Source organism: Nilaparvata lugens, chromosome 9 (assembly GCF_014356525.2).
Source record: "Nilaparvata lugens isolate BPH chromosome 9, ASM1435652v1, whole genome shotgun sequence".
Taxonomy (NCBI): Eukaryota; Metazoa; Arthropoda; class Insecta; order Hemiptera; family Delphacidae; genus Nilaparvata; species Nilaparvata lugens.
The window spans coordinates 27,234,118-27,253,060 of NC_052512.1; the positions used below are offsets into that span (position 1 = coordinate 27,234,118).

General features: G+C 35.0%; 2 protein-coding genes across 2 annotated transcripts; both read left to right on the forward strand.

The window, feature by feature from the left end:
- The first annotated feature begins 2,239 nt into the window (after positions 1-2,239).
- On the forward strand, positions 2,240-18,326 carry LOC111063475 (receptor-type tyrosine-protein phosphatase alpha-like). The gene is made up of 7 exons (XM_039435293.1): positions 2,240-3,915; positions 7,657-7,852; positions 11,204-11,393; positions 13,788-13,910; positions 14,421-14,588; positions 15,489-15,731; positions 18,126-18,326. The coding sequence occupies exons 1-7, from the start codon at positions 3,885-3,887 to the stop codon at positions 18,324-18,326; spliced, it is 1,152 nt and encodes a 383-aa protein (XP_039291227.1). The 5' UTR covers positions 2,240-3,884.
- On the forward strand, positions 2,285-3,796 carry LOC120352944 (cell wall protein DAN4-like). Its single transcript, XM_039435292.1, has one exon. The coding sequence runs from the start codon at positions 2,285-2,287 to the stop codon at positions 3,794-3,796; it is 1,512 nt and encodes a 503-aa protein (XP_039291226.1).
- Positions 18,327-18,943: the final 617 nt, after the last annotated feature.

Below are 18,943 nucleotides of genomic sequence, written 5' to 3' on the forward strand. Positions count from 1 at the left end.
CCAATATCTACACCAATAACTACGCCACTATCTACACTGATGCCTATGCCAATATCAACGCCAATATCTGCTCTGATGTCAATGTCAACGCCAATATCTACACCAATAACTACACCGATGTCTACGCCAATGCCTGCGCCGATGCCTGTGCTGATGCCAATGCCAATATCTACGTTGATGTCTACGCCGATGCCTGCGCCGATGCCAATGCCGACACCAAAGCATACGCCAATGACAATGCCAACGCTTATTGCTGACCATGTAACTCAAACTTCAACACTACCACATTACCTGGAGGTAATTTCCATCCATGTTCACGTTCGCAACTTTGAATTCAGAATAACAGTCACAGTATCATGAAAGAATTGATTCAAAAATCCTCTCCTAAATTATTCCTGTATGCAGAACTCTAAACCTTGAAAGCTGAAAATATCAAAAAACCAAACCTTACCTAAATTAATCCTCACCTAAATTAATCCTGTATGCAGCGTCTATCTCTTTTCCGAAAAACAAATTACATTGTCATTTCAAGCCTGAAATGTACATTGTATAATTACAAATATGATACAAAATTTACGTGACTCTGTATCGAGTTTGGTATGCAGCCGTCTACTACAAACATGAGGCAATGCTAACTGAGATGTCACCTGTATCGAGTTTGATATGCATCAGTCGACTACAAGTATCAGCCCAACACTACGTGCATCCAGATCAGCCCAACACTACGAGTATTCGGATCAGCCCAACACTAACGTCATCTCACTGGAGTCACACTTAACTGAAAATCATACTGAGTGCCTTAACAGACTGTTTTCCAAAATTTGCATCGATAAAATCAACCGCGTCAATAGTGAAAGAAATGAACATTTTTTGATTTATTGAAATTTTATGTGAAAATTAAATGTAACAATTCATCAATTTATTTAAAAAAAATAATAATAATAATTTTTTTATTCAACATACTAAATTTTTTTTATGCAATAAAAATTGAATTTTTCTATCTATTAAATTTATGTGCAATTTCAAAAACTATTCTTTATATATTAAACTTTCTGTTGAGATATTTTCCTTTAAATTATAAAGCTAAATCAAAAGTAATTTTGATATTCTATACTTTGAAATATTGTTTGGAAACATATAACAAATGCTATTGATGAATTTTTATAATAATTTTCAATATTATAGGATGACATGTAATGTTTTTCTAGAAAAAATTGTTACTGTTCTCGAATTTAAATTTCAACAATTTCCATTTGTGTCAATGTAATTTTTTCTTTAAATTTTCAAACAGTAAAATTTTTTATGTCAAGAGGGGGGTATTTGTAATATTACATTTTTTCTCGATTGGAATCGAATCTTCAATTCGAGATCTATAAAACTTTATAGTAAATATCAGAGTAATCGATATACAGACAACTTTTTGACTGAGAATTTATCATATATAATTGTGTTGCTTGTTCCATGGTATCACCGAAAAAACAAACTCTGTAAACAGAGTTAACAGAATTAACAGATCATATAGATGATATATAAATTTAAAATAACAATTTCGAAATAAAGTTTTATTGAGAACAAATGTAAAATGTGAATTCTAAACTTGTAATTTATAATTTTTTGGTGACGTGTCCGTGAAGTCGTCACTGGTTTGAGTTGTCTTTGCTCTTTACTGGTAGGCTTCCTTCTTCTCTAAAAAAATGGTGGCTGGCTATTGAAGGTGTTTTGTGCTCTCTGAATATTTTTCTATTTAATTGAAATTTTAATGTTTTAAATTGAGTTTTGAACAGTTTATAGTGTTCTAATTTTTGTCTATAATTATTTCTTGTGTTTACAAGCCTATAGCCATTGTTTTTTCAACTACATAAGTGGATAAGTATTTAGCTCGTAATGATTTTAGATGCTTAAGTGTGTAAGGTATTGTTATTTGTGGATTTGTGTTATATATTGCCAAAATTCTTCTGAAGATTATAAGTTGGTTTGCTCTGAAAACTGGATTTCTCATTCATAGGCAATAGATCCATTCATAGTTTATCAAGAATCTATTACTTTGGAGCCGATAACTTTCCTTAGGTTAATAGGTGTGAAATGCTATCCAACCGATTTAGGAGAAATTGGTAGCACGGCAATGTGTTAAAAATTTGATGCTGATAGATCAAATCTTTCAAAAGTATCTGTTTAGGTAGATGTTAAAACAAGAAGAACTGAATAATTATGTTGATTTAAATGAATAACTCATTTTGCAGGAACAGTCACAACTTCATCGACGAAACCATCCTCCACAAAAGAGATGTCCATCTTGTTTCCTGTCTGGTCGCCAACAACTCAGAGAACAAAGTCAGACGGTCCGGCCACTGACAGAACCTCTCCAACAACTTATGGCATTCCAACTGCAACATTCATCACCTCGGAAACACCTTCAAGTAATACTTGGTCACCCCTGGGTTACTCTAGTAGAGTTACAAGTAGTTTTGTAGATGAGACATCTCCAACAGTCCCAACAAGCTCAACCAGTAGACTTTTGCAATCATCCAAAACTTCTGTTGATGCTTCAGTTTACCCTGATGCAACAACTGTTCCCACATTATCATTGAGTATCACCACAGCAGAATCACCTACCCAAGTAGATTCTATAGAGTTTGCCAACAAAAATTCCACCCAGAATGTATCTACATCGAAATCATCTTCCAGTAATTGGGAAACTACAGATTCATCAAGCGATGAACACATTTCAACATCAGCTCCTTCCTCGAAAATAACCAATACTTGGGAAACTACTTTAAGTACTGGAAACTCTTCTAATGTTCTACAAAGCAACATCACCAGTGAAAGCTCATTGGAGACATCATCTCTTCATCCATCATCAGATGATGAAAACTTGGAAACAACCAGAACATTTTTCGAATCCACAAATTGGTCCACTTATGAGGACGGGAATAGTACTGAGGATTTACAGTTTGGTGATGGGGATTTGAGATGGAAGAGCACCACTAGAGCAAATTCGGAGAGAAATTCAACTGAAAAAGAGATGACAACAGTTTCCGGGTATGGGAGTGAAGAGGAAATTGGCTCAACATCATTTGGTGATTTCACTACAACTTTAAGGCCTGAAATTACATCAAAGTCATTGGAATACTCAACCTCGAGAGGAGGATTTGATGGCGTAACTCCTTCAAGGTCATATCCTACATCAAATTCTGCCCACCACGCTTCTTCCAATTCGATTTCAAAACAGAATTCAACATCAAAACCACAGGATTCCCTTCAAAACTCAACATTGAAACCACAGGATCCCCATCAAAACTCGACTTCGGAATCACAGGATTCCCATCAAAACACAACATTGAAACCACAGGATTCCCATCAAAACTCAACATCAAAACCGCGTGATTCCCTTCAAAACTCAACATCAAAACCGCATGATTCCTATCAAAACTCAACATCAAAACCGCGTGATTCCCATCAAAACTCAATATCAAAACCACAGGATTCCCATCAAAACTCAACATCAAAACCACAGGATTACCATCAAAATTCAATATCATTCTTGAGTAACAACCGTACCACAACTACAAAAACTCCAACACATGATACGGAGGACTTTTTCGAAACAGATGAAGAGGAAGTACATACCATTACTCCGACTTCAACTGAAGGTGAATTTGAACAAGGCAATGAAGAAGAGGATGATAAATCGATTAGTAATGCACCAACATCATTGACACCGAACAAAGATAATCGGATCATTCGTAATGAGAGTGTAGTGAAGAAGGGATTACAACGGAACGGAATAATTTTGTGATGAAGATTTCTACGACAGATGGTCCCTGTCGACCCATCCATGGATTACAGATTCTAAAGAGGAGGGATCGACCACCGTTCCAATTAGAATGAATGACAGCAGTACAACCACTGTACCCAGTAAGTATTTTTGTTTTATCACATAGTATACTGGAGATTGCTATTACTATAGTACATAAAAAATTAGTTTTTCTCCACCTCTTGTCTTGAGTGCTTACTTCACTCCCTGGAACATGATACTAAAGTGTCACTTTTTCGCTCTCGGAGGAAAAAAACAGGAAAACTCCCTAGAGTGTAAAAGTAACTCCGTTCAAATAACATGGGAAGCATCTCTATTTTAAAAACGTACATTTAAAATAGGTGAGAGGTCTAAGCTCAGATGAGGAAGTATATTGAGAAGTCATTGAACCAACTAAATTCAATACCTCAACCAGACATTTGATAAATTTAAGAAATTTATGTTTGTATGCTAAAATTATTACAAACTTCATATCACTATACTAAAAAAATGTATAATTTTTTTCCCCATGTTATTCAAAATACCAGCCAACGAATATTCCTCATTAACTAATCAAATTTGAAACGGGAACTTCATCATAGTTGTAGTTGTGGCGGCCATTGTTGTTACAACTTTTGCTAACAGATAGCGCATAGCGCTGACGGCGGAGAACTGTGATTACAAGCCAGCTGTTCACTTTTGAGATTATGTTGTAACACATTGTTTGGTCACGTACGTTTTTAGAAATTATTTTATTTGCAGTTTCTATAAAAATGTAGTTGGAGGAAAAATGTTGTGTATATCACGAGTGAAAAATGTTTTTTCTCCCTCAGGAAAATTGTTGCCCTCGGCTTCGCCTCGGGCTTCAAACTTTTCCTCAGGGAGAAAAACCAATACTTTTCACTCTAGATATACAAATAACTATTGATCTGAAAGGGTATGCAGGCAGAGAAAAATAGGTAAACAGCGGCGGCGATGTTGCCGTTCTAAATCGGCCAGCGCTCTCTAATTTCTAGTGAGTGCTCAGGTGCTCATGATACACGTACAAAGTTTCCTCTCTGGAAGCACTGAATCGACTCAGTCTTATCGACAAATTGGCAACAGCGCTTCTACCTAAGACAAGTATTCATTTCTGAAAAGGCTGATCTCCCTTCATTCCTCTGCTCTGCATATCCCTCCAAGTCAAAAGTAATTTGTATGGACTATAGTATAATAGTACCTATTTAATTTGTTCATCAGCACTTTCTATATTGAACCTCTCACCACTCTTGTGCTCTCACTCATATCCAAGGTTACCTTATTTTTTTCTCCCTCTAATTTTGATGATGTACTTATTGTATGTATTAATCAAAAAAGAATCAATCTCAAAGCTATCACGAAAAATAGTTTGACAATAGCTATATGTTGTTCTTATCATGTACTTATTATTATTACTTTCCGTATTTTTCTCACGCAGAAATTTAATAATTCTCAAATTTCTTTAGCCTTCATTTCTGTCTACATTGTCAGGTCTATGGTCATCGCTGAGTGATTATAAATTATATTGATTAATTTGAAAAGTATTTTATTGAATAACTATTCTGAAAAATTTATATTTCTAGAAAATTTTATTTCTTTCTCAATTAACAGTACCATGAAGAATTAATCCTTGGAGTTTCATGAATTTATCTCTTACCGAATTGAAATGATCTGTCCCAAAAATTTAAACTTTAGGCGCTCATATCTAATAAAGTAATGATCGGGAAAAATTTTCCTGAGAAAACTTTTATATTTTATAGCTTGTTTTCATACGAATCGAAAAACTTTAAAAAATATCACCAGTAGAAAGTTCTGTTTAGCCTTTGCACAGCCTTAATGGACTAGATTTTTAACTGATCGATCAATAAACTAATATAATATAATATAATAATATAATAATAATAATAATAATAATATAATAATATAATAATAATAATAATAATAATAATAATAATAATAATAATAATATAATTTATTCGTAATTACAAACAAATTGAAATAAAATAACATAACTGGTGTAGCAAACACCCACGCATGCACAATACATGTTTATCATCATAGTCTAAATGAAGCCCCAAAGGTAATCCTGTGTGGGGCCTTTCTTCGTATATTTAATCACAATGATCAAACAAAAGATAGAAAAAAATGAAAGAAGGAATATATAGAGTCTTAAAGAATCAAGAGAAAAAAAATGTAGACTAAAATAATAAATCATATTGCAATTTAAACAGTTCTCCGTGCGGGCAGCACATTCCAAATGATAATTATCGATTCTTCAGTCAACAGATGAAGCCATGCAAAATATAAGTGCTATGACACAATATAATTACATAAATAATTCAAATTCCCAACCATACAGAAAACTAAATCAAACATGAAAAACAAAATTTCAACAACTTTCGAGCATGAAAACCTTCTTAAAAACAACTGCATATCATCAATCGCAACAATGATTTTTTTTAATCTGGCCTTTACTATTTGGCTATATTGACACTCCTGTAAGTCAGGTTGCAAGGCATTGTAAAGCTTACCACCTACATATCTGAAAAATCTTCTGTTATGCTCAAGCCTAGGTATATGTAATTGAACTCTATTTCTATAGCGTACATTATAATCAGCGATATGGGTTTGTGTTGTCAATTGACTTTTATTTTTGAAAGTATCCAAAACTGCTTTAAACGAAAAGGAATATGTGACTGGTAATACATCAAGGGATCTGAACAGGGGTAGCGAGTGTTCGATCCTTGGCTTGCCACAAATCAATCTTATAGAAAGCTTTTGAACTGTTTTATAAATTTATGGCACTGATTTGAAATTCCGTTCAGTTGATTATTCTGATTCCACATCATTATCAAGTGAATAATTACAATAGCTTCCTCACTCTTACTGGATGATCAAACATTCTCTCCGCAGTATCTTCGTGGTGGCACGGAATGAACAATCTATAGAAGTAAAGGATACGCTTCCCCCGGTACTGTTAAGGCTGTGCGAAGGCTAAAAATAAACTTTCTACTGGTGATATTTTTCAAAGTTTTTCGATTTGTAGCCTATATCATAAAGCTATCAAAATTATAAAGTTTTCTCAGGAAAACATTTTTTTTTCGATCATTACCTAACTTTTGAGATATGAGCGCCTAAAGTTTAAATCTTTGGGACAGGACATTTAAATTCGGTAAGAGATAAATCCATGAGATTATGAGTATGAATTCTTCATGGTATTGTTGATTGAATAAAGCATTTTTTTTTGAAAATTCCAGTTGTTGAGGAAGTTATTCAATGTACCAAAAATGACCAGAAATAACTCAACTGAAAGCTGTTATTTTTGGTATTTTTTAGTAAATTGAATAACTTCCTCGAAAATTGATATTTTTAGAAAATTTTTATTCTATTCAATCAACAATACCATGAAGAAATTATCCTCTGAGTCTCATGGATTTATCTCTTACCGAATTTGAAATGTTCTGTCCCAAAATTCAAACTTTAGGCGCTCATATCTCAAAAATGAATGATTGAAAAAAATGTTTCCCTGAGAAAACTTTTCAATTTCGATAGCTTGATGATATACAAATCTAAAAACTTTGAAAAATATCACCAATATAAAGTTTATTTTTAGCCTTTAAACAGCCTTAAGAAACCCGTTTGACATGTTACTCCCTCTCTATCCCCCTACCCCTAAACAAGGAAGGCCCTCTCAAAATCTACCATAATGAATGTAAACGTAAGTTGAATACATTTAACCCCTGTTGTTGTTGTTATAAATACTTGTTCACGAATGAAAGAGTGTTTTCTGTATTTATTTTACTGTGGATGGACTTTTTTTAACAATCTTATCAATGTTATTCTAGCGAGAGCATCGGTTGATATTGCAAGACCAACTTGGCCTGTGCGACCTGTGACCAGTGAGCCAGACCCCGCCACGACGAACCCGCAGTACATGGGTCTTTCACTGCTCATCAAAGGATCCACTCTACAGGAAATATGCGAAGCGCAGCAATCTCTTAAACGAGCCATCATATTCCTATTCCGTAACACAACTGGCAGGTAAGATTAATTTGAATGAGGGCCTCACTTTGAAACGTGACTTGTAAAGTCCAAGTCCTGTAGCTTTGCCTATCGGCAGAGGGCCACCAGACTACAATACTACCCAAACAAAAACATACAACATTCAAAAAAAAATATCTTCCCATAAGCAACAGATGCTCCTTTGTATCTTCTCAAAAGCAACGTGTTGCATCCGAAAAGATAGGCCTACACAAGGAGCTTCAATGTATCTTTCCATAAGCAACAGATGCGCTTTTGTATCTTCTCAAAAGCAACGTATTGCATCCGGAAAGATACACAAGGAGCTTTAATGTATCTATTCATAAGCAACAGATGTTCCTTTGTATCTTCTCAAATGCAACGTGTTGCATCCGGAAAGATACACAAGGAGCTTCAATGTATCTTTCCCTAAGCAACAGATGCTCCTTTGTATCTCTCAAAAGCAACGTGTTGCATCCGGAAAGATACACAAGGAGCTTTAATGTATCTTTCCATAAGCAACAGATGCTCTTTTGTATCTTATCAGAAGAAACGTGTTGCATCCGGAAAGATACACAAGGAGCTTCAATGTATCTTTCTATAAACAACAAATACTCTTTTGTATCTTATGAAAAGAAATGTTTTGCATCTGGGAAGATACACGAGGAGTTTTAATGTTTCTGACCATAAGCAACAGATGCTCCTCGGTATCTTCTCAAAAGCAACGTGTTGCATCCGGAAAGATGCACACAAGGAGCTTTTTGGAGCTACTGTACACCCTTTTAGCACAACACAGCCTATCAGCTGACATTTGTTCAACATGCCCGCAGACAGGTGTGGCCCGGGCTTGAAAAATTACATCAAATATTTTTACTTTCCTTGCCCTATTACCATAGGTAAGGAAAGTATTGCTTTCCGAAAAAAATTTAGGTACCCCAACTTATACGTTTTAAGGTCCCCTGAGTCCAAAAAAAGTGTTTTTTTTGGTATTGGTCTGTATGTGTGTGTGTGTGTGTGTGTGTGTGTGTGTGTGTGTGTGTGTGTGTGTGTGTGTGTGTGTGTGTGTTGTGTGTGTGTGCGTCTGTGTACAGGATATCTCATCTCCCATTCAACGGAATGACTTGAAATTTGGAACTTCAGGTCCTTACACTATAAGGATCCGACACGAACAATTTCGATCAAATGCAATTCAAGATGGAGGCTAAAATGGCGAAAATGTTGTCAAAAACAGGGTTTTTCGCGATTTTCTCAAAAACGGCTCTAACGATTTTGCTTAAAGTTATTCCTGAAATAGTCATCGATAAGCTCTATCAACTGCCACAAGTCCCATATCTGTAAACATTTCAGGAGCTCCGCCCAATCTATGCAAAGTTTGATTTTAGATTCTCAATTATCAGGCTTCAGATACAATTTAAACAACATATTTTGAGTGGAATAGATTGAGCATGAGAATCTCTACAATTAATGTTCAGTAATATTTTCACCTAAAATTAAAAATAAGCTCGAAATTCGAGAAAATGTGAAATCCAATTGCAAACTGTTGGCAACTGTTGATTCTATTAAATGACTCACTATGAAGAGATAGCACACCTCGTGTGTCTCCAGCGTTATTGCCCTGTCACCAGCTGGCTCAAATCTTTGAATAGTAGACTTGAGATGCGCGGGAACACTAGCGTCAGGTGATAAATTTTAATAACGGCAAGGAAAGTTGTGTGAGTGCGCCACACCAGATTTTTGGAGTTACATCCTTCTAGCAAAATACAGCCTCTCAGCTGACATTCGTTCAACATTCTCCGCAGACAGTTGTGACCCGGCTTTCAAATTTGTATCAAATATTTTTATTCTCTATACATACATTACAAAGAAAATACACCCGAATTTCAACTAAACTAGCATTTACACCAAAGTTAAGCTGGGGTTTCTTTTCAATCAATCAATAGTTAATTTTACCCTCATACAATACATACATGAATGTCTTTAATTACATAAATACAATTGACAATTAACAAAATAAGTTAAAAGTAAAATGCGGAAGGTATTATTATTAAATACGGAAATTCCCTGAAAAGGTTAAAAACCTGAGCGCAGGGGCCGAGTGTTACTAAAAACAAAATTATATCTAGGATAAATTAATAAAATTGGTGGATTCCCATTACCATCTAACTTTGTGCGTAAATGCCATGGTCGACCACGACACCAATTTCTCGACATAACCTTAAAGATTATGTTCAATTATGTTTTAATGGCGCAGGTTGAGCTTATACTTTTTCAAATGGCAATATGTTGATATTATTAGAAATGTTTTATTCTTCAATAATAAAGACAAATAATGAAAAGTTATTTGATCAGCTGTTTTAGCACACTTGAAATTTGGACAATATGAATGTCAACAATGCTTGTCGTCGTCGACTGCAGAAATTTACGCATAAACGAAAATGCACCTTTATTAAGAAAATGTTAATAACTTAATCCTTATAGATTCCATTAAATTGAACTCAACTTATCACACACATGATGAGCCTCTGTGTTTGTCAATAGAATTAAAAATCTATAGAATAATTTATAGAATCTATAAGGATTAAGTTATTAAATTTTTTTTAATATATTTGGTGTAAACGCAGCTTTGGAAGTAGGTGTCACAGACCCTACCAATTTTTGTGAAAAAGGTAATAATTCATAGAATGCGAATTTCGAGTATTCTTCTCAATAGCAACGTTCTGCCTCCGGAAAGATGCACACAAGGAGCTTTTTGGAGTGACATCCTTTTAGCAAAATGTTAAAAAAACGTGAAAAACGTCTTGTATTTCTTGACGAACTCCTCATCTTGGGAGGGTCCTTTCCTTGAAAAATCACAATTGCATCATCATCAAAACCATTATTTTTTTTTATAATTATGAATTATGATTCAGCTCTAACATATCATGCAAACACTTTTTTTGCTCAGGGCTACAAATATGTATATACAAATTGAAATTACAGTAGGCTTACCCTTCCAAAATTTATTCATATTTTCACACATTTTTCGAACCTTCAAGTGTGAATCCTGTCTTCCAAGATGGAGGATTGGCTACGTGAAAACAGACAACAACTGTCCAATCTGTATGTAGGCCTACTCTTTGGTTATACTCCCTCCCAAGATGGCGGATTGGCGTCAAGGTCTGTTGTCTTTTTTCTTTAGGGCTACTTTTGAATATAAATAAAAATATAAATCCAAGTACCCTTTTTAAATTATTTAGCCACGACATGTTTCGGCTACATAATGCCATTATCAAGTGGTGACTAAATTATTTAAAAAGATTTCAATTTAAGGTCTGTTTTGTGATTGATTCATGGCATGTTTTATATGCATTTGAAGTTTTGTATTTCTTGCAGGGTACTTGATGAGGATCAGATAGATTTTCCTAGTTTGACAGCAGATGAATGCAAAGGAGCCAGGGCACTGAAGAGTGGTCTGCATAGCATCGACTTGATACTCTATGATGAAAATGGAAACTTCGACGACCAACTCAACAGTGAATTTAGAATGCTCTGGGAAAATAATGGACTACGTACCAATATTGCCGTATGTATACTTCACTTATAAAAGAATCTATATAAAAGCGAAACTCACTGACTGACTCACTCACTCACTCACTCGCAGAACTAAAAATCTACCAGACAAAAAACGTACAAATTTGGTTGGTATGTTCAGTTGGCCCTTGAGAGGCGCACTAAGAACGGATTTGAAAAAAATTCCAAAGATACGCTCAAAATCTGCGTTTTTCCAGCGTTTTCTCAGCTTTATCGAGAACTAATGAACAGAAAATGGTCAAATTTAGTACAGATGCTAAGCTAGGATGTAATAATGTTGTGTTAGAAGGAATTTGAAATAATGCCAAAGATACGCCCAAAATCTGCGTTTTTCCAGCGTTTTTTTGCGCTTTCTAAGCTTTATCGGGAACAAATGAACAGAAAATGTTCAAATTCTACTACAGAAGCTCAGCTGGGGAGTAATAATGTTGTGTTAGAAGGAATTTGCAATAACGTCAAAGATAAGCCCAAAATTAGCGTTTTTCCAGCGTTTTCTCAGCTTTATCGAGTACAAATGAACAGAAAATGTTCAAATTTAGTACAGAAGCTCAGCTAGGGTTTAATAATGTTGTGTTAGAAGGAATTTGCAATAACGTCAAAGATACGCCCAAAATTAGCGTTTTTCCAGCGTTTTTTTTTTTTCTCAGATTTATCGAGAACAAATGAACAAGAATTGTTCAAATTTAGTACAGAAGCTAAGCTAGGGTGTAATAAATAAGCTAGGGTGTTAGGAGGAATTTGAAATGACGTCGAAGACACGCCCGAAATCTGCGTTTTTTTGCGCTTTCTCAGCTCTATCGAGAACAAAAATAATGAACAGAAAATGTTCAAATTTACTATAGAAGCTCAGCTGGGGTGTAATAATTTTGTGTTAGAAGAAATTTGAAATAACGCCAAAGACTCGCGTTTTTCAGTTCTTTCATCAAGTAATAGACAGAAAATGTTTACATTATGCAGGCGAGCGAAGCGTGCCCGCTGATCCCATTTTTGGATGATCTATTCGGGGATCCAGGGGGATGAGCCCCCTGACCAGACGGAAATGGCGAGCGAAGCGAGCCTGACAGCTAGTATAATATAAGAACATCGAAAGAATAAGTCGTTGACGTTGTCAATACCTCTATATTTGTTAAAAAATTAATTCAAATTACAGAACCAGGTTTCATGGGAATCATGGTTCAGCTGAAGATGTGGCAGGTGTTGCCATGAAACCTGGTTCTGTAATTTGAATCAATTTTTGAACAAATATAGTGATAAATTATGTGGGAAATATCGGGGCACCGAGCTTCGCTCGTTATTTTTATTTATTGATGAAGAGAACACAATTCTCTAAAATGATCGTTTTTATATTTCACAGCTATACGTCATCTTATGAATTTCGGGGATGCGATATCTTTATTTTTCACATACCTACTTTTTTACTATCCACAGCTGTTTCAGCCAAGGATGAATTATCCTTTTAATGTCGTTCAGCGAGTTTTCTCAAGGATGAGACCTAGTGCAATCGAATCTTTATATCATAAACCTACTATGTTCCAAATCTCGTGAAAATCGTTAAAGCCGTTTTCGAGATCCGTTTAACATATATAACCAGGTATAAAAATAACCAGATTTATAAATACAGAAATTGCTCGCTTAATATAATAGGATAGCACAACATCTCATACAATACAATCAAATTATTAATATAGAAACATATTCATAGTTTAACGAGCGATAACGAGCTCTTGCTTTTGACTGAAGGCCATAATCTTTGTCTGTCTGTGTGTCTGTTTGTATGTTCGTCCGTATGATCTACAATAACTTAAAAACAATTGATCAATCAGCTTTCAATCAAATTTTCCTACACATATTATTATTTTCCAAACATTTTACAGGTCAAGTTCGTTGGAAAAAGGAATTGATTCACTCCTTCGTCCTTTTTCAAGAGCTGGTTAAATCCCAATCCTGATTAATTCCAGTAGAAGCAATCTGATAAGCTATCTTTTTGAAATGTTCTCTGATTTGGATTGAAATTTAACATAGCTTTAGTGAGAGAAATTTTTGCATTCCTCTGGGAATTGATCTCAATCCACTGTGATTAGATAGAACCTTTCTGTATGAGCTATAAATATATTATAATTTCTTCTTTCGTAATACATTCTATATGCTTCTGTACTTCGGAGCGGAGCTCGGTGCCCCGATATTGAAGATTATCATAAAAACTGCGACTACGCCCCGTTTCGGAAAGCCAATTTTCTGACTCCAGCTGTTAGAATAGTAATGCCCCGTTTCACCAACCTTGGTCAAGTCTAGGACTTAGCTGAATACCGAGCTCGGAAACCGGCCCTTAATGTCTCAATGTTGATGTTATTGAATGTTTATGTTTGTATGTTGAATGTTTGTTTAGATTCACGATGTCTACTTGGTGCTTCGTCCATCAGAGGACGTCCAGACCAGTGGGATGACAATCGCAGTAATCGTCATTGCCTGTATTGGCCTCACCTGTATGCTTCTCTTTTTCATTCTCATGGTAAGTCTATTACAACTCTCTTCTTCTACAGTCCGGGTCCTGTAGCTTTGCCTATCGGCGGAGGGCCACTAGACTATACAAAGCTACCCTTTCAAAAATATTTGAAAATTTTTTGAAAATGTAGAAAATGGCAGCTATATGGATAATCGCTGAGTTTTGGACACTTCAAATACATTATTGTAGTCTTCTATCATCCAGGAACAATACCCTAGAATGTTCGACATTACTTCTGAAACACTCTGTATATTGATTATCATAACCAACCCATCCTGTATGGATATTATCATATTCCCGTGTTATCGGATGGGCACGTTAATTGTCGGTCCCGGCTGAAGTATGACAGTCGTAAGGCCCATTGACTGCTCAAATTATATATTCAGGCGGTGGGACCTTCCCGCAAGGGACTCCCCACCAACAAAAGCCATACGAATTTACTTTTTATTATCATATTATAATATTATATTATTATTTATTCAAGAGTAATTGAAAGCACTTCTTTTGTTTCTGCAGATGATATTGAGGAAAAGGCAAAATAAATTCAGCTACGGCCAGAGGTGTACCCCTGTATCCCTGGATGATTATAGCTTGGACAATATATCTGTTTATAACAGTATAAGGAGGAAAAACGCCCGAAGAGCTTCAAAACGATCGTACGGCAATCCTGCTTTTGATGATCCGGTAAGTCTTTTGTGACTTGATTGTATACTCTCAGCATACTTTAGAAAACTTTTATTATTTGTGACCCTCTGGGTTGAATAACTCGCTCATGAACTGTTATATGATCACAGTGATCTACGTGATCAGTTAATTTCCAAGATTCTGTTTGTGTTTTTACTATGTCTCTCAAGAAGGAAATAAATTCATTTATTCATTTATTCATTTATTCATTATATGATCTCTCAACTATTAATTATACAGGATTGGTGAAAATTCTTATGGAAACAGCTAAATATTTCTTTTAAAAGTATGATTCAACAGTAAATTCCATGGGGATCCTATTCCAATTGGAAAAAACTACTTTCTGTAGCTTCAAAACTCTAGTCCGCCATCTTGGATCCGTCATATAGATCCAACTCCATTCCAAATCCAGCTACATTTTGAATCCAACTTCATTTTCTCAAATGGGAACGTGGTCATGTGATACATGATTTCGATACAGAATTTCAAAAGAAAATTGATGTCTTTGGAATGGTATATTCAGCCTATTCTTATTTCTTTTCCATAAGAATGTATGGTATGTCTTGGAATTTTGTCTACCTTTGTTTTTAAATGTATTAGAACAGTGTATATATGAAGATTTATGATTTTTAAGATCCTCAACTCAAGAAAAACCGGTCTACAATGTTTAGTTCTAGTTTAAGGAAATTAATGCAAGTATGTAAAGGGCTTTTTTCCATATTGTGAATGTTTTTTTATGTTTAATAGATACCTCTGACATGGATTACATGACAAAGAAAAAATAAAATAAAAAAAATTCGAAAACCTCGGGGTTTAATATTTTATTTTTATTCTAGTTTAATATATATAAAAAACGAATTTCAATTAAATTAAATTTATGATATTGAAATTTGTGGACAGAGCGCGCCCTCGCACCAGATCAACTTTGCAGCGCTGGCACATTTGAGCGGCAACCGGAAGGCGATGGACGACGAATTCGACGCGATTCCGATGATCGCTGCGAAAATGGATGAACTGCCACCGGGCGCCGAGACGCGCAACCGCTATGCCAACGTCATTCCGCTGCCCGAGACCCGGGTGCATCTCAAGGTCAGGGAGGGTGACGACCCTGTCAACTCTTACATCAACGCAAACTATGTCAAGGTCAGTTCACTATCACCTCAATCACTACTGTACTTCATGACACATGTTTAGTAACGCTAGTTTCACGCATTTGTATCAACTATGTTCCGGGCAGAATTATCATAGGAATGCGTTAAAAACGTTAAGTAATGTTCACACCAAAATCTGTAGCTCTACTGAGTCTGTGGATGGATGGATTTAAAAAGATCTGTTGACGGCTTAAGTCTGTGCAAAGGCTAATAATGAACTTCCTATTGGTGATATTTTTCAATTTTTTTCAATTTGTATATCATCAAGCTATCAAAATAGAGGAGTTTTCTCAGGAAAACATTTTATTTCCGATCATTACTTTTTGAGATATGAGCGCCTAAAGCTTAAATTTTTGGAACAGATAATTTCAAATTTGGTAAGAGATAAATCCATGAGATTTAGAGGATTGAATCTTCATGGTCTTGTTGATCTATTAAAACAAAAATTCTCTTAAAATATCATTTTTTATGAAGTTATTAAATTTACTAAAAATAACTCAAAAAGTTATTTTTGGCCATTTTCAGTAAATTGGGTAACTTCATCAAAAATTATATTTTCAGAAAATTTTGTTTTACTAGATCAACAATACCATGAAGAATCAAGCCTCTGAATCCCATAGACTCATCTCTTTCCGAATTTAATATGTTCTGTTCCGAAAATTTAAACTTAAGGCACTCATATCTCAAAATGTAATGATTGAGAAAAAATGTTTTCCTGAGAAAACTTTTTTATTTTGATAGCTTGATGATATAAAAATCGAAAAACTTCGAAAAATATCACCAGTAGAAAGTTTATTTCTAGCCTTTGCACAGCCTTGAACAATGCGGGTTCCAGCCAGGCATCCGAGCGGACGTTTCTGTTGACGTTTAGATGTTGCTCTGTAGTTCTGCACAGTAAAATAGCTTGGTCTGAACAAAGCTTTAGGCTACCATACAATTTACGTTCACTACTTTTTGTCATGATAACCAAGAAAGAATAATGGTAAACAGAAACCATCAACTAAGTTACTGCTTATAATCATAACTCAACCCTTTGCACACTCGTTTCCAGAATTGCTGAATTCCGGGATATGGTACTCTTCCCAACAGATCGGAACATGAAATGATGGTTTCCTAACCATTATCTCCCATATTTAGCATTGCTAGCAGTGGTGATAATTTACTCGCACACTCGCACAGTAGTAATAATAATCTCAAAATCCATCAACACCTGTATTCAGTTAGTATCCAAATATCAGAATTTTATGTTATTTCTACAAAGCTCAATTTCACTCCATCGCACTATTCGATTTTATCTAATCCATTGGCAAGTCATTTATAATGTAGAATGTGAAGTCATCTATAATCATCCAATGGATGGATGAATGTATTATGATCATGTATTATCATCATCTATTACTAGGAAATATAAAACATATTGTATTCCATTGAGTTTACTGTTCAATTCAATAGAAATAGAAATTAATTTAATTCAACGAGCATTACAATTATTGTATTGATCCTGGAGTTGTTCAGTTTTCAAATTGATTTTTGATACTTGAATTATTTTTATTATTCATCATAGCTAATAATTTATTTATTCAAAATGGAGACAACATTGTCATTGTTGATAATCCTATTATATAAAGCGAGCAATTTCTGTATGTCTGTTTATATTTTTATATCTAGTTATTTTATATCTGGTTATTCATGTTCAACGGATCGCGAAAACGGCTCTAACGATTTTCACGAAATTTGGAAAATAATAGTCTTATGATAAAAAATTCGATTTCACTATGTCTCATCCTTGGGAAAACTCGCTGAAGGACATTAAAAGGATAATTCATCCTTGGAAGAACAGATGTCTGTATAATTTCGTCGTCTGTCGATAACAGAACTGCCTGTGTGGGAGATCAGTTGTGAAATCATTCAATCAGCTTACCGTATCTCACGAGAAATATTATCGTGAAAGTTTATCAAAATAATCGATTTGTTGACATGATATGGTTTATCACTCTAAATTAGAGTATAGTCTATTATAATATTCAAAGTTAATAACTATTTTACAGTTTTAAGTGATTAGTGAGTGTTATTTTGTTATTCAATTTGGTTTGTAAACAATCTAAATTAGAACTTTTCTGTTTTCAAATATTTTGACTCAAAATTGGACCTGAATTCAAGTGTATGAAACATAACCTACTTTTTAGACCATTTATAGTGTATACATCAAAATTCGGGGAAGAAACAGTTTTGGGCTGTGCCTGTTTGTCTTTACCCAATCATTTTAAAGAATTGGGTTCTGTGTATCAATAAATAAATAACGAGCAAAGCTCGGTGCCCCGATGTTTGTCATTAATCAACATTAATCATTGTCATCATTTCATAATCAATGTGTGTGTTTTTTCAGGGCCCCAAAGGAGTCGATAAATTCTACATAGCTTGTCAAGCACCCATGCAATCCACAGTTAACGATTTCTGGAGAATGATTTGGGAACAGCAGAGCAAACTCATACTAATGTTAACAGATCTGCACGAAAATGGTGTTGTAAGTAGTGTTTTCACTCATTTCTTTTTAATAATTTGTTTCTCACTCAAGAAATACTCTTAGTTCGTGACGTTTCACCATTTTAGGCAATATTACCATAGAGAAACAATAGCGTAAGTAGATATCCCATGGTATAGGGTGTTTATGTCGCAACTTTTACTGTTATCTCAAGCCGATTGCTGTCGATTATTGTCTTTTTCACTGTTTTGACCGGTAAGAGTTTATGAACGGCACAATGTGAGAGACTACCAGCGTCATAAAGCTTCACAGGAAAGAACTACTTGGGCTATCAGCTTGAGATAACAGTAAAAGTTGTGACATAAACGTCCATGGGATATCTACTTATGCTAATGTTCCTCTATGGTCTTACTACTATGCACTATTCTACATCTCAGGGTTAGAGGGGCGTGACTCTCAAACGGCTGATTTCACAGGAGAGCCCAGAAAGTATTACACTCCCAGCCTGGGCTAAAAGAGCGCAAGTCGAATCAGCATTACACTTACTTGTCAATTATTGGACTCACGTTGTTTCAGTTTTAATGCTTACTGGACTTACGCTCTTTTAGCTCTGGCTATCTTAAAAACAATCAACTGCAGAGGACTCACGTTATCTGTATATACAGGGTGAGCATGATGTCTTGCCCTGATTTTAAAAATGTATTACAGAATAACCGTTTGAC